A 17433-nucleotide genomic window follows, 5' to 3' on the forward strand; every position below is an offset into this window, starting at 1 on the left:
TCTGCTGTACAGCAAAGTGATTTGGTTGTACATATATATACATTCTTTTTTTTAATATATTCTTTTCCATTACGGTTTATCACAGAATGTTGAATATAGTTCCCTATGCTATACAGTAGGGCCTTGTTTATCCATTCTATATACAAGAGCTTACATCTGTTAATCCCAAACTCCCAATCCTTCCCTCCCCCCAGTCCCCCTTTAGTAACCACAAATCTCTTCTCTATGTCTGTGAGTATGTTTCTGTTTCATAAAAGTTCATTTGTGTCATATTTTATATTCCACATAAAGTGATATCATTCAGTATTTGTCTTTCTCTTTCTGAAAAAAAATTTTTTTTCTACTTAGCCCTCAAGTGCCAGAATAAAATCTGCCTTCTCCAAGGAGCTGCCTTAGATTTCCAGAGTTAAAAATGATTACATTTTCTTCTATACTGTCCTGACACTGTACCACTGTCTGAAGCTTTTTACTCTACAGCGTCTCATAACTAGTTGCGTATCTATCTGCCCCCCTCTTCTTTCTGTTTAATTGTAAGTTCAAGAATTTGTATCTGCGTATCAAGTGCAATATCTTACACATGGTAATTAAAATAGCTGCTAAACAGCATCATTGATTTTGGTAGTTGCTGTTGACTAGAAGGCATCTAAAGATTATGAAATGAATGCCCTCCCATGTTAAAGTGAACATCACCTGTCTTTTTATCGAGGCGCCTGTTACCACTTCTGCAGCTCAGCAGAATCACCAGCAAGACATATGTCTATGTTTCGTTCTGTCATAATTTTAGTGCCTCTTCTCTAAATTCCAGTTATACCCATATTATCTCAGGTTATGAGGAATAAGAAATCAAATAAACTAATACCTATAAATAAATATGCTACTAATGTATTAATTTTAATAAGGGTATTTGCAGAGTAAAAAGTAGCCTAAAGAAGGAAGTGTCCCCCCTGAGGGAGTGAATTGCTAATAGTAAAATATTAGCCCCCTGAGCTGTTGTTTTGAGATTAAAGAGCATTTCTGGAGTTTCTCAGATTATGCCATAGAACTTTTATGCCAAACGTAATATAGATCCTGATTAATTTAAAATATATTAAGACAGTGGGAAACAGTCTTCACATATTAGAACATATAGATTTGAAATTACAATTATTAAGTGTGACGTGTTTTCCTCATAGAAGTAAGATTGTGTATTAATCCCTGGTCTTTGCTTGTTATTCTCATTTCCCAAGTAGTCTTTCCACAGGTTCTTATTTCTTCTCTTTTTTTTTTTTTTTCTTTTTTCAATTGCTCCCTAACCCTGGACTTTTTTCTGCATCCACATAAAAGGGCACTATAATTTTATTTTTTCTTTACTTCAGGAAACGCCACAATAAAACAGTCTCGATACAGGATTATCATCCAAGAAGCAGCCAACGGAGGCCAAGAATGCCCAGATACCTTATTTGAAGAGCGAGAGTGTGAAGATGTGTCATTGTGCCCCATATATCGGTAATTAATTACCCTTTTAAATAATCATTAGACCTTAGAATAAGTCATGACCTATTTCCTTTCATATAATATATGGTTATTATATGAAATACTTGTAGTGAGAAATACAAAGAGGTAGTAGCATTGTTTATCTTCAGATATCTCACTGTTTTCCCCTCTTATCTAGAATAGATTTTGAAAGAGTAAAGAATATGAAAGTCTAATTAACAGGGGAAAAAAGAAACAATCATGTTTTGATTGTAGCTGAGCTGCTGGAGCTCCGCCACCCAGGCAGTCAATTTTCAGGATCCGGATCCGGAGAGATTCAGGAGGTCCTTACTTGCAAACACACACACACTCACAACTTACCTCATTCTATTGTTCTCATCCTAAAGCCTTTAATCAAGAACTAAGAACAAATGTATACTTCTATAATAATTGTGTATTTTAGTTCAAAAATGGTTGTGGTTTGCAATTTTTGTCATATACACATTTTAAGAAATCTTAGAAAAAAGTTTAACCTATGGAGATATTTTTGTTTTTAGAAGAAGAAAATGATATATTATCTATATGTGCCCCTTTGGCAAGTTGGTGATTACTATTTATAAAAACAATACCAGGGCTTCCCTGGTGGCGCAGTGGTTGAGAGTCCGCCTGCCGTTGCAGGGGACATGGGTTCGTGCCCCGGTCCGGGAGGATCCCACGTGCCGCGGGGCGGCTGGGCCCGTGGGCCGTGGCCGCTGAGCCTTGCATCCGGAGCCTGTGCTCTGCAATGGGAGAGGTCACAGCGGTGAGAGGCCCGCGTACCACAAAAAAAAAAATAATAATAATACCTGAGGTTTGTGTGTTTAGTCATAAACTTCCATTCTTTTAACATTGGATTGAAACACTGCTTTAAAGTACTTCTGGATTAAATTCAATCACTGTTGAGTTTTACTTATTTGTGAAAACAAGACCATGGTCTTAAAAATTGCGCTGTTGGGCCTCCCTGGTGGCGCAAGTGGTTGAGAGTCCGCCTGCCGATGCAGGGGATACGGGTTCGTTCCCCGGTCTGGGAGGATCCCATATGCCGCGGAGCGGCTGGGCCCGTGAGCCATGGCCGCTGAGCCTGCGCGTCCGGAGCCTGTGCTCCGCAACGGGGGAGGCCACGACAGTGAGAGGCCCGCATACCGCAAAAAAAAAAAAAAAAAAAAAAAAAAAAAAAAAAAAAAAAAAAAATTGCGCTGTTATCAGCACACTTAAAAATGCCTTTAGCGGGCTTCCCTGGTGGTGCAGTGGTTGAGAGTCCACCTGCCGATGCAGGGGACACCGGTTCGTGCCCTGGTCCGGGAAGATCCCACATGCAGCGGAGCGACTGGGCCCGTGAGCCGTGGCCGCTGAGCCTGCGCGTCCGGAGCCTGTGCTCCGCAACAGGAGAGACCACAACAGTGAGAGGCCCGCGTACTGCAAAAAAAAAAAAAAAAAAAAATGCCTTTAGCAAAAATGTCTAGTGTTTCTCTTGATTATTCAAGAAACTGTATCTTAAAGCTATGGGATTCAAGGGCTAATCTACTCAGAAAAATAGGTTTTGTTTTTGTTTTGGCCATGCGGCTTGCGGGATCCCAGTTCCCAGACCAGGGATTGAACCTGGGCCCTCCGCAGTGAGACTGCAGAGTCCTAACCACTGGACCACCAGGGAATTCCCCTTGTTTTGTTTTTTAAGAAGACCTCCCGCTGGTTAAAGCTTAGAGTGTCATTGAAGAAGTCCAAATTATGATCAACTGCATCATCCTTTCCTCCCATTGTTTCTATCCAATGACCAGTTTGGGGAGGATGTGAATAAACACTGGAACAAGCCCAGACTACCAATTTTTGCTCATTATCCACAGGGCCATTGTGGGAACACCGTCAATATCCCTCCTTTTGTACCATGTATAAATATGGAGACTTCTGAGCTCAGCAAGAAGAGCTCTCAGGGAAGGTAGCCAATTGAAAAAATTAGCCAAATCAAATATTTTTAGACATTTTATGAACCCAGTGCTATTATAATCAGAGAAAATCCTGGAAACTGTTAGTGGGCTCTCCTTCCTATTGTCCGCTCTCTTTACTCTCGTGTTGCACTTCAATTTAGTCACTCATATTTGAACTAGTTTCCATCAGTGACCTCCTGCCATTTTCCCCAGAAATCAGTTCCACTGTACATGGATGGGATGATTGTATCATGTCTCCTGATGCGTCGTTTAACATGTGTCCAAGTTACCAGCGTGAGTCTATGCCCTTAGTCAAACATCCTTGAATTTTGCATAATATGTTTCCAATTTAGATTTTGCTTTCCCCTCATTGGTTTGTTAGGGAGGCAAGTTAATGTAGACCTTTATCATTTTCTTCTGATTCTTCTTTTTCTAATTCCATTAAGGTGAGACATTCTCATGTTTACCAAATTAAAACAGAATCAAAATGCCTATAGAAATTTTTCTGTAAGTTTGAGCATTTCCCACCATGTTAAGTTAGTAAGTGTTGGAGAGGGGAAATTTCCCCCTCTACGCTTCCTGAGTTCTTGTGGCTGGCCTAATAATACAATTGACATGAGACAGATTAGCAGGAGAAAATGAAACAGATTTTAATTCATATGCATGGAGGTCCCATAGAAATTGTACCTTAGAAGTGGCCAAAGCAGGCAACTTTTATACTTTTTAGACAGAGCAACAATAAATCTGTGAAGAATTGACAGGATGAAGAAACGTAGGTTTTGGGTGCTCAATCTTGACATGAAAGAGTTTGGGCTTGGGGTATTAAGTTTAAATAGTAACAAGGTTTGTTTATATAGCCCCGAATACCCTATCTCTGGGATAAGGGTGTCCTTCTACCTTCAGATGTAGGGAGGGCACCTTTCACAGGAGAGATCTATTTCCTGCTTTCAGGGAGATGGAAGGGCAGGTCAGAGTGTCCTTCTTACATTAACCATTTTTTAAGTAACTTTAATTCAAAATAATCTATGCAATTGAGGCACATTTTGGAGTGACTGATATAAGCAAAAGGGAAGACAGCATGGGCGATGTGCCCCTGTATAGAATTGGCAGTAGGGTGTCCCCAGGAGTCTGTGGCTGAACATTGAGGGCTTTAGGACTGACAGCTGGCCTGCCCTCACGAGTGCGATCTCAGACATGTCACTTAACATCTCTGAGCCCAGGCTTATCCTTCTAAAACTAAGAGTCTAGCAAGAGAGTCCTGGACATGTCTTCCTTTTATTTAGCATGCTTAAGCTAGATTGTATTCCTTGGTCTCCCTTTAGAAAGTCTTTTGTGAACTTGAGGGATCTGAGTGAATGACATGTCCTAGTTGAAAAGCTAAATTAAACCCCCTACCATTTCAGTTTCTGTGTTTTGGAACTATGCTTAATGCGTCTATGCATCTACAAAGTAAATTTCTACTACTTAAAAGTAATAGGTGATTTCTTTAAATGTGACAGGTTTTTCTATTTACCTGTTTCCTGATTTCTCCCTGGCGCTTCGGTTATTCTCATTATGGAGGCCACTTGAATGAGTTCAATGATGTGTATTTTTTACTTTTATATTTTAATGTACTTTGCTTGATTCTGAAAGATGGTCTGTTATCTGTCCCTTAACACCACCACTGCCTCACTTACCTCCAATTGTTCAAGACACCTGAGACTCACCTAGTCTAGATGGGGGAGAGGTGGTGGTGAGTGCAGAGATTAAAGCCGGGCTATGCTAAGTGATCTCCACGCGCTGTATGAATCTATGTTCACATGAGTAAGAGAATCCTTTGAAGTGACTTTTCCTGAGCAAAGAAAGTTTGCTCCATGTTCTGATATACGTTATTTTTTTCTTTTGCTGAGACTTCTTTTTTATTGTGGTAAAATCACATAACATAAAACTTACCATCTGAAACTTTTTTTTTTGCTAAATTCACTTTTTTTAATTGAAGTATAGTTGATTTACAATGTTTTGCTAATCCATAATGGAAAAGAATATTAAAAAAAGAATGTGTATATGTGTAAAACTGAGTCACTTTGCTGTACAGCAGAGATTGCCATCTTAAACATTTTTAAGTATACAATGTAGTAGCGTTAATTGCATGCATGTTGATGTGCAACAGATCTCTGAATTGTTTCATCTTGCAAAACTGGTCAGTAATATTTTTGCTTCATGTTTCTGTTTCATTTTTTGAAGTAGCCTCTCTTATCAGAGGTATTGGCCCATGTGAAAAAGGGTAAAAATATACCTAGTGAAAGAGGAGAATCTGTGGTTACATTTAGAGTTTGGGTTTTTTGGAATATTCTGAAGACACAGGTTTAAGGGCTTAAATCATAGTCTGTCCTGTGGGTCATAAAAGTAGAGTTTTGTTCACCTTAAAAGAAACACACACTGGAAAGCCAGAAGGATTCCTTAGATACTGTTTCCTCTGTGGAGAAGAAATATTGGTAATTCCTCAGAGACAGATCCATTCCTCTTCCCTGAGAGGAACTATCACATAAGATAAGTCCCCATGGCCCCCCACCTCCCTTTTACTCTATAACCTATTGAGACATTTGAGCTACGCCAAAGTCCTAGGAAACACCTTGTGAAAAATTTGAAGCAGAAGATCAAGTGTGAAAGCTTGCACCCAAAATTTTTACGTGTTCAAACCTTGATTCTCTAATGCTCCAATGGGACAAAGGGATTTTCTCTCTTTTATTTTCTTTTACTGTTTTTCTTTAAACAATTTTTAGTTCGTAAAGAGCTAAGCCTTCTAGATTTGTTCTATGCTTTTTATGGCCACTTTGTGTGCAAAATGTCCACATTTTAAAAAGTGGAATTATTGCATTAACCATGGATCTGGGGCAGAGGGACTGTTACCATCCCTAGTGTGTGCCAGAGCTCCCTTTTATGACGTTGGTTTCAAATCCATTTTTATTGAATTACTACCTTTATGTTTTTGGATTTCAAATTCACCTATTTCAAATATTTCTTCTGTATGTTTGTCATGGTGAAATTTCTAGTCTGCTATTCTTTGTCATCACAGGTGGAGGCCACAGAAATGGAGCCCCTGTATCTTAGTGCCAGAGTCTGTCAGGCAGGGAATAATGGGCACCAGTGAAACCTGCGGAAAGGGGGTGCAAACAAGAGGTAAGGGAATTTTAAAAGTTTTTCTATTCAAATGTAATTCAAAATTATGTTGCTCTTATAAACTCTTGCCTCTTTTTATATTTGAATAAGTTGTGATCTTATTGGATTGGATTATTTATATTTATTACTGTTTGAGTTTAAGCTTGGCATTAGTTAATGCTGATATTTTAACCATAACTAACTAGTGCACCTAAGGACTAATGCAATGTAAGCAAGTATCTGTTCTCAGCCGTTAACCTACGCCAATGCATGTTGGATATTAGTCAAGGAGTGAAGGATGTGTCAAGATTGGACCCAATAGTACATATTGTACTTTTTAGGTGCTCATTAAATATTTGTTGAATGAATTAACTAATCATAATAATCATGACTTAAACCTGGTCGTTATACACATACTTAGAGTATGTTTTATATGTAATATACATAGAAAGGAACCATTAAAATTTCTGGAAGATGCTGTGAATAGGCTTCTGGATCTGAGTAAAAGTGCCTTTTATCATCAATGTCTAGAAGGTGTGGCATTTTGAAATCTCTGAAAACCACTCAGAAACTCATCAGATTGCTCACTGTTTTGTTTCATTCATAATCTAGATGCCAATGATATGAGGTTTGATAAAAAGTGCTTTATTCTTTTTTTCATTTTATTTATTCTTTTTTTTAATTAGTAAAAGTTTATTGTGCACACACCAAAAAGACAGTTTGCAACCAGGGAGCACTCAGACCAAAGTGCAGAATGAGAAGAAATGCTTTATTCTTAAAAATCTGACCACTCTGTTACTAAAGGGATGTATGTAGCAAAATCAGACCTTGTAGGACCAACTGCATATCGCTGGTCTCATAATTCAACTAAAAGGCATATTGAGAATTGTTTTTCTTCCTGTTGGATAGGTTATTGTATTAATCAGGACCAGTCATCCCAGCTAGCACAGTAACTCCCTTCTTTGTTGATTCACAGGCATAAGAAACCCAGTGTGGGTGGGTGGCAGTTTTAATTTCTAGTTCAATGGAATCATTGCTGTGTTTTTAGTGGAAGCATTCCTCCCTTTGGAAATAAGCGCTTATAAGGAAGCAGAGCATAAGATTGCAGAGGAAAAGAAAGCAAAAATTTTACTAGTGGATCACTATGGGTAATAATAGGTTGTGCCATTCTCATTCCCACCCTTGACTCCTGGGCCTGTGAATCCTGGCTATGGGAGAGAAAGCACCATATATTGGATGCTTCTGGAAAACGTTTTCCGACCCTTCTAGGTATTGCCACCTAATTGGTACTATAAATGAGTCTTCAAAAGACCTTTTCACCATTTTATCAAGCCAGCTGCTTCAGGATGGTGGGGAACATGGTAAGACCATGAATTCAATGAGCATGGGTCCATTGCCACACATCACTTGCTGTGAAGTGAGTTCCTTTATCGGAAGCAGTGCTGTGTGGAATACCATGACTATGGACAAGGCATTATGTAAGTCCATGGATGGGAGGTAATTTTGCTAGAAGCATCGTGTGCAGGAAAGGCAAATCCTTATCCTATTTGAGTATGAACCTATTCTGGTAAGAACAGAACACTACACCTTCATGATGGAAATAGTCCAATGTAATCAACCTGCCACTGTGTAGCTGGCTGATCACCACGAGGAATGGCGCCATACTGGGGACTCAGCATTGGCCCCTGCTGCTGGCAGATTGGCCACTCAGATGTGGTTGTAGCCAGGTCGCCCGTGGTAAATGGAAGTCCACGACGCTGAGCCTGTGCATAACCTTCCTTCCTACCACCGTGGCCACTTTGTGCATGACCTCATTGGACAATGGCAGGGGTAGCTGAGGACAGAGGCTGACTGGTATCCACAGAATGGGTCATCCTATCTACTTGATTATTAAAATCCTCCTCAATCCAGGTCACATTTTAGGGAGCATTCACATGGGACCCAAATATGTTCACATTTTTGGCCATTCAGAAAAGTCTTTCCACTTACCACTTCCCTAAATTTCCTTGTCACCAATTTTCGAATCAGGTTCCAAGTCCTTGACCATCCAGCAAAATCATTGGCCGCAGCCTGTGGATCTGTACATAATCCCACATCTGGCCTTTTCTCCTTCTAAGCAAAGTGAACAACCAGGTTTACTGCTTGAAGTTCTATTCACTGGGAAGGCTTCCCTTCCCCTCTGTATTTCAGGGGTATCTCAGAAAAGGGCTATAGTGTTGCAGCTGTCCATTTAGGGGTTGTGCCCACATATCATGCAGAATCATCCGTAAACCAGGCCCAAGTCTTCTTTTCCTCTGTCAGCTGATTGTGGGAGACTCCCTAAGAGGACATACATGCAGGCTGGGAGAGAGAAGGTAGTTTAGCAGGAGTGGGGACTATGGGCAGTTGGGCTGCTTCTTCATGTAACTTATTGTGCCTTCAGGGCCTACTCGGGTTCAGTCACACATATACCACTTCCATTTGATGATGGAGTTCTGCCGTGTATGCCCTACCTTGTGGTTTGATGGGTCAGATAATATCCAGTTTGCATGGTAACTCTGGTAGCCCATGGTTAAGCATTCAGCCTCTACTAAGGCTGTAGCTGTCCCTCAAATGGAATAAAGCTACCTGCAGAGGATGGCAGGGCTTTGCTCCACAATCCTAAGGACCTAAACTGCAATTCATCTATAGGAACCTGCCAAGGGCTCCAGGCAGCATCCCTGTCTGCCACTGTCAGTTCAAGCACCATTGAATCTACTGGATTCAGTGGCCCAAGTGACAGAGCAGTCTGGAGCTGTTACAGAGCCTTTTCTTTTCTGGATCCCACTCAAAACTAGCAGCTTTTCAGATCCCCTGGCAAATGGGCTAGAGTAAATACACACCCAAGTGAGGACTATGTTGCCTGGAATCCGAAGAGGCACGATAGATGTTGTGTCTTTATTCTGGTTGTAGGAGGGGCCAGATGTAGCAACCTGTCTTCTCCTTAGAAGGGATATCTCAACATGCCTCACACCACTGGACCTTTAGACACTTCACTGGGGTCGAAGGCTACTGAATTTTCTCAATTTTTTTATTTCCCACTCTCTGACATGATGATGTCTTACCAATGAGTCCAGAGTAGTTGTTTCTTCTTGCTCACTAGGTCCCATCAAGATAGTCACCAATGTAAAGGCCAATGTGATATGTTGTTGAAGGAAAAGTGATCAGATCCCTGCAAACTAATATATGAAATAGGGCTAGAAGTTGATAGGCCCCCGAGGAAGGACAGTGAGAGTATATTGCTGGCCTTGCCAGATTAGAGCAGCCTGCTTCTGGCCGTCTTTATTTTCTCCAAGTACATTAATATTTGGGGTCAGGGCTCCAGCATATGAATTTTAGGGGTTAGAATTCAGTCCATAATAGTTACACCTTGGAAATGATGTCCCTGTGGGAACATTTGCAAATGTAAATTTGATTTGCAAGGTAGTTTGATTCAGGGCTGCTAGGAGGCTATACAGTGATTCTGTAATTTACAAGAAGGGAGCACTTCCTGAAAACATTTTACTTCCATATGTCAGAAAATTATAATAATATAATCTTGTTATTATAAGACTTGTGCTTGCTTTCTGCTGCAAAGTTGCTATAAAATATCTAGATCAGCAAAGTCTACATAAATAGTCTTTTAAAAATGGTACCTTTGTGCAGGGCACAACTTAACTCTATATGGTGACCTGGACTTTGATGCTCTGTGATACTGGAGTATCATTAGGGTTTGTTTTCACTTCAAAGCCATTTAGTACATTCTGCAGAGACATTGCTCCTAAACTATGTGGAATCTTATCCTATAACGGTAAATTATTCTGTCTTAGAAGTATTTTAAATGGATTCTGGCTGGAGGCCAGATCGTCCTTTAAAGTAGGCAAAGTAAATACCTGAGTTTTTCCCAAGTTAGACTCCACCATTAGAGAATTCCTTGTGTTTACTTGTTGAGAAATTTACACTTTTAAAGCAGTAGAATAGGTCTCCAATTTTAAGACAGTGGAGCCAAGATATTTCTACTCCCATCTTTTCTCTAAAATTACTTCAAAACCAGCAAGGAAAACATGAAAGAGTAACAAAAGTAACCTTCACTGAGATCCCCTTTGTAAAATTGCTCCTAAAAACAAGAAGTGCAATAAGCTCACCTTCAAGTAAATTAGGGCCATCTGTAACCTCAATCATACTGTATGATGTAGAAAGTGGATGGAGATATAGGGAAAGTACTTTGCAGAGCAGGATCATACCTAAGTGTTGGCGCAGTTGAAGGTGTGGAGGCTGAAGAAAAACGATGATTTGGCCTGGACAACTCTGGAAAGACACCACCTCTGCAAAAGGAATTGGGCAAGGCTGTGTGTGCGCGTGTGAGCACGTGCGTGTGTAGGGGATGGGAGAAAAATCAGGAGCTTTTGAGAGTCTGACTAAAGAGCAGTGAACACTCTCCACACCCAGCCCTTCACCTTGCAGAGTCAGGCTCCGACCTATTGCTATTTTTGTGGGAGCCTGGAGGTTTATTCTCTGTGGATGTTAGAACCAGAGAGGTTGTGGACTTAGGACAGCAGGCAGAGGAGGGTGGAGGCAAGGGGCTATACTGAAGTCAGGAGGATCAAAGGAAAGTCTGAAGAAGGAATTAGGAGACCCTCAGTCCCTTCCTCCCCTGTTTGGGCATTCTGGTCAGGCAGCTTTTATACCCTTCAGTCCCATGGAAGCCCGAGCTAGCTGGAAACACTTTCCATTTAAATTTCTATTTCAGGACTTTTTAAATCAGAGAGGGAGGCATGAATTCAGGCCAGTTTGGGATTATAAATTCTCACAAGAGATTTTGGTCCTCTCACTACCCAATGTTAAATTGTAGACATGTAAGTGGCCTTGCCAAGACATGTTACTTGGCATGTCTATTTCCAGTCTACCCTTATACTGAGGGCCAGCCTTTGTGGTCATCACTTCTAGTATGGGGTATTTTATGAGGTTCTGCATAACAGTTCTTGAAGTCATGAAAGTGGAAACTTGGTTCTCCAAAATTTAATAGAAACCCTGAGGATAAAGGTTGTCTCTCTTGCTTACCTTGCATCCCAAGTTTTTACTTTGTTTTGTGCTTTATGGGTTCCTTTCCTCTGGGCCAGCCCAGCAATCCATTTAGAAGATATATATTTGATCCAGTGTTTTTTTTTTTCTTTTTCATTAGAAGGGCCTTTTATGATTTCTAAGCCATTAAACTGCCCCAAACAGAAGTGCTCCTTGTTTTATCTCATTGTGTTTATATTGCTGACCCGGTTAATTGACTTACAGTAAGAATACATTTATATAATACTTTAATACTTTTCTAATCAAAAAAGAAGAAAAAGAAAAGAACACAGAAGGGCAGATAGAATTACAGCTGTCACTAAGCATTTATACCATCTTCAAGGAAATGAGAATTTGGGTTCCATTGTCCTAGCTGTCCAGTCCTTCAGGGAGAGCTGGGTATTCTCTCTGCACAGCTTCTTGTGCTTTATCTGAATTAAGAAGGGACGATAGCTCAGCTTCTATGGCAAATGAAAATATAAGAGGAAGAAACTTAAATATTGCAACATACTTTGATGTATCTGTCCTTCATAGGGTAGAATATCAGTACTAAAACAAGAAAAAGTGAGGATGCTGGGGGAGTGAGTTTGTCTATGGATATGATCTGATTCTTGTTTTGCTACTCACAGTGACTACTTTAAAACTGGCTTAATGGACTTGCCAGTATTTTTCTTTAGGATAGTGCTTTCCTCTCATTCAAAAGTTTATGCGTATACTCTATCACAGCAGAGAGACTTGACATCTATGAGACTGTAATGGATACAGAGTAGGTGCTGGAGATCAAAATTGTGCTGCCTTGACTTCCATGAAGTACCTGCATTCTTTTTTTGGTTTGTTCTCACTGAACAATGTTTATGTGGACCAAAGTAAGAAGATCTCAAATCTTCTGTCAAATCTTTTTGTTCTTCCTTAAATTGGTTTTTGTTACTGTGAGAGGCATAGGCTTCTTCCACAGTAGTTTTGATGGAATCTGTGTGTTTCTTTTCATTCAAAGGATCGCTTTATTTTTTAAGTTGAGTTATAATTAATGTACAGTATTGTATGTCTCAGGTGTACAACATAGTGATTTGATATTTTTATTCACTATGAAATGATCACAGCAATAAGACCAGTTATCATCCATCACCATAAAAAGTTGTTACAATATTATTGACTATATTCCCTATGTGTACATTACATCCCCATGACTTATTTATTTTATAGCTGGTAGTCTGTACCTCTTAATCAAGGGATCTCTTTAAAAGGTGCTCTTCCAGAAAAAAAAAAAATTGGGCAAAGTCATCCACTTTCAGAATAAGTTCTGGATTACTTTTATTTTTAAAAGGCAGGGAGTTAGAAATAGGAAGAAGTTAAGTTTACAAGTATCCTTGCATTTTAAGAGTCTGGATGATTGGACTTTTTATTCTCCACATGGAGGCAGTCATAGTCATTTAACCTTAGAAGTTGCACAAGTTTATTTTCTGTCATATTCATCTACATAGTTCCAGCAAGAAGTCGTTTCAGTGGATTCAGAGAGGAAAACAAACATACAGGATTCAACTATGACTGTACAATAGTCTAAGACAAAGACAGTCACTGTCATCTCCATATTTGGTGAGGGAGGGAGACGGGAAAGGTAACTTCTTCCATTTGCTTCAAGATTTGAACAAAAATGAGCTACATAGCTATGAACTGTGGGCAGTTCCAGGAGAATCAGGAGTAACTCTAGCTACCTCCAGAACTCCATCCATAGATGTAACTGTTTCTTTCTATCTATCTATCTATTTATTTATTTATTTATTTATGGCTGCATTGGGTCTTCGTTGCAGGCCGTGGGCTTTCTCTAGTTGCAGCACACAGGGGCTACTCTTCATTGCAGTGCAAGGGCTTCAAACTGCGGTGGCTTCTCTTGTTGCGGAGCATGGGTTCTAGGCATGCAGGCTTCAGTAGTTGTGGCCCGCGAGCTCAGTAGTTGTGGCTTGCAGGCTCTAGAGCGCAGGCCCAGTAGTTATGGCACACGGGCTTAGTTGCTCTGCACATGTGGGATCTTCCTGGACCAGGGCTCGAACCCGTGTATGCCGCCTTGGCAGGCGGATTCTTACCCACTCTGCCACCAGGGAAGCCCTGTAACTGTTTCTTAAATGAGCGAATATATTTGGTGATACTTTTCCAGTCTATTTCAAGAAGGGAGTGTGCATGGCACCACTTGTGACCCCAAATCAACATACTAGGGTTTACAATCTAGGCAGTGAGAAACACTATTTTCAATAACTTTCATGTTTTCATTTTTGATAACTGAGTGCTCATCTCATAGGAAAAAAGATCAGACCCCATTATTCTTTGTATCAAGTACCATTCTTGGAGGGATTTCTAACCACTTCTGACTTCAACATTAGAAAAACCAATTGGAGGACATAATGTTCTTTGCTAATTTATATTATTAATCAGTCCCTGATACCAAAATGATTCATTATAAATATTTTAAGGAACTTTAAAAAATCTCTTCTAAATATAATTTTTTAAAGTGTGAAAATAAAAGAAAGATCAGGTTAGAGTATAGAAATTAAATTAACAATGTAGGGCAACTCTCTAAGTGAAAATATCCTCAGATTTTAACAAAAGAATATGTTTTATAATACCATAGGCGTTGGTTTAGAGAGTAAAGTGTGGGACTTATAGCACAGATTGCATTTTAATAAGTGAATAATGATTCTGAGAGTTATTTTTCATCTCCTTTGCATGTTTTAGGGTAGGATTAGCTTCGTGGCTTTCATGGTTGCTGCAGGTAAAATCTGCACATTTTTCAAAAATTGGCAATAAATTAGAAATAAATATTAAAGGAAGTGAGTGACCTAAGGCATGATGCTTTAGTAACATAATGTGAACTAAGATTCAGAGATGTTGTCTCATGCCAGCCTCTCTGTTCTTAACATAGCAAGTTATAATGCGAAGCACAGAGTAATTCCTCTGTCCGCTTCCCCGCTACCCACATCACCAGCAGGTGTTTCCCTGATGAAATGAGGAGTGGGGATGGAAAGGGGGTATTTTTTTTTTCATTTGAGGAATGCAGTTATTTGCTAAACTAGGAGCAATAATTTTCTCTTCTGACTGCATGGCTCTTAGTTACAGAACTATCTTCTCCTTCAGGAATGTTAATATGAATTTCAAAGTCTACTGCAAACTGTGTAAATGTAATAGGATTATCCTTCTCTTGTTCAGAATGAGAATTCAGTATCTTCAGATAGATGTGAATCTCCTGGCTTCCCTTAGCTCTCAGGTTACTAAGGTCAAGGTATTCATTTCTGTTTGGCCCAGGGGCAATCTTAGGATTGTGTCAAAAGGAAGTTATGTTTTTACATTTTAATTTGCATTTCTAAAGAAAACAGAAGCTTCAACATTCTTCTAGTAGCAGCAAGACGTGTAGGAGCCCCCCACTTTAGAGAAGCCCTAAAAATTAACAGAGGAGCATCAAAATTCAGACAGACCTTTGCTCTGGATTTGAATATAGCTGACCCTTGAACAACATGGGTTTGAACTGCATGGGGCCACTTATATGCAGATATTTTTCAGTAAGTATGCAGGTGGCCCTCCATTTCTATGAGTTTTATATCCAAGGATTCAACCAACTGCGGATCAAATTTCAATCCATGGTTGTTTGAATCCACAGATTAGGCATTGGTTTAACCAGTGGATATAGAGGGCCGATTGTACTATGCCATTTTATATAAGGGACTTGAGCATCCATGGACTTTGGTATCCAAATGAGGGTCCTGGAACCAAAGCCTTTCATACACCAAGGGCAGACTGTAGATTCAGAAGTTGCAAAACAGGTGATTTTTTTAGGCCAACCATGTTTTGAAAGATTCACATAGTGGGACACAAAGCAATCTTTTAACACAGACACATGAAGAATGAGAATTAAAAATCTATTATAGTCAATTAAACTCAGTACGTTTATAAGATGATTAACCTCTTAATAACATATTGAAAGTAGGAACTGAAAGTAGGAAGACTGGGTTGGGAGTCACTAAGACTTTGTAATTACACTGCTAAGGGTTTTGAAAGCCTGTACCACAGTAGCGACTTTGGGAATGGATTACAAGGAATATGCATAAAGGGCATTTTATGGAAAAATCAGAATGTTTAGCTGCATGTATATACAGAGTAAAGGATAGTGATGAATTTGAAAGATTCAGTGGCTTTAGGTCAATGAAAATGGACAATATTGTCACAAAAAATTGATATAATTGACATAAATAACCAACATAAAAATGGGAAGAGAGAGAGAGAGATACAATATTTGAGTATTGTTAAAAAATTCAACCTAGTAAATTTGAGAATCTAATTGGCTTTGTTAGGTGATTCACGAATTGGGCAGCATCCCATCTAGCAACTAGAAGGATGCTCCAAGGGGTTGTACAAAATGGAAGGTTTATATAGGAAGAAGGATGGGGTAAGGGAGCTATTAACAAAAGAAAAGAAAGGATTTTGAAGCCAGGACTTACTTTTTTGTGGGAAGGGAGGTGATGTTGAGGTTGATCATGCATATTTTCCCTTCTTCCTCAGGGGTTGCAGAGGGCCTGTATGGCAAAGTACCTCACTGGTGCAGACCAGCAAATTCTAGACTGGTACATTTCTGGAGAAGGTTGAACTGCAATTAGGTTAGGTATTAAATGTATGTTTGCTACCAAGTTTGCACATGTAACACCATTTGGGGACTGTGTTTTTTCTCTTTAACAATTACCCCCTTTTGATCGGACTATCAGCCTAACTGAGAAATATGATCAAAATTTAAGGCGTTAGCATTACTCTCAGCTATTGCTTTGCAGCTTTGCCAATCTTTGGTGGGATAATCATAGGTCATGATGTTTTTGCTAAACCCTGGTGATATTCACAGGCCAAAACTTCAGATCCACAATTTTCTTTTCTTTTTTTAAAAATTTTATTGGAGTATAGTTAATTTACAATGTTGTGTTAGTTTCAGGTGTACAGCATATTGATTCAGTTATACATACACATATATTCATTCTTTTTCAGATTCATTTTCCATATAGGTTATTAGAAAATATTGAGTATAGTTCCCTGTGCTATATAGTAGGTCCTTGTTGGTTATTTCTTTTATATGTGGTAGTGTGTGTATATTAATCCCGAGCTCCTAATTTATCCCTCCCTGCCATGTTTCCCCTTTTGTACCACATCTTCTTTATCCATTCATTTGTTGATGGACACTTAGATTGTTTCCATATCTGGGCTATTGTAAATAATGTTGCTATGAACATTGGGGTGTGTATATCTTTTCCTTCTTCTTTTTTTTTTTGCATTCAGTCTTTTTTTAATCAAAGTATAGTTGATTTACAATGTTGTGTTAATTTCTGTTGTACAGCACAGTGATTCAGTTATACATATATATATACATTCTTTTTCATATTCTTTTCCATTATGGTTTATCACAGAATATTGAATATAGTTCCCTGTGCTATACAGTAGGACCTTGTTTTTTTAATTAGTTATGTATTTTATACATGTTAGTGTATATATGTCAATCCAAATCTCCCAATTCACACCACTACAGCCCCCTCCCGCTTCCCCCCCTTGGTGTGCGTATATTTGTTCTCTACATCAGTGACTATTTCTGCCTTGCAAACCGGTTCATCTGTACCATTTTTCTAGATTCCACATATATGCATTAATATACGATGTTTATTTTTCTCTTTCTTACTTCACTCTGTATGACAGACTCTAGGTCCATCCACCTCACTACAAATAACTCAATTTCATTCCTTTTTATGGCTGAGTAATATTCCATTGTATATATGTCCCACATCCTCTTTATCCATTCATCTGT

The 17433-nt window shown here is 39.2% G+C and overlaps 1 protein-coding gene and 1 non-coding gene across 2 annotated transcripts in view; one reads left to right on the forward strand and one right to left on the reverse strand.

The window, feature by feature from the left end:
• THSD7B (thrombospondin type 1 domain containing 7B) overlaps positions 1-17433 on the forward strand; it is an 801116-nt gene that overhangs the window by 419722 nt on the left and 363961 nt on the right. Inside the window, exons 10-11 of the mRNA XM_060106700.1 lie at positions 1356-1485; positions 6469-6572. Of these exons, the coding sequence (XP_059962683.1) occupies positions 1356-1485; positions 6469-6572 (234 nt within the window). The remainder of the gene's footprint in view (positions 1-1355; positions 1486-6468; positions 6573-17433) is intronic.
• Positions 3070-3142, reverse strand: TRNAE-CUC (transfer RNA glutamic acid (anticodon CUC)). Its single transcript has one exon. It is a non-coding gene; the product is annotated as a tRNA-Glu (tRNA).

This window comes from Mesoplodon densirostris, chromosome 8 (genome assembly GCF_025265405.1).
Source record: "Mesoplodon densirostris isolate mMesDen1 chromosome 8, mMesDen1 primary haplotype, whole genome shotgun sequence".
Lineage (NCBI taxonomy): Eukaryota > Metazoa > Chordata > Mammalia > Artiodactyla > Ziphiidae > Mesoplodon > Mesoplodon densirostris.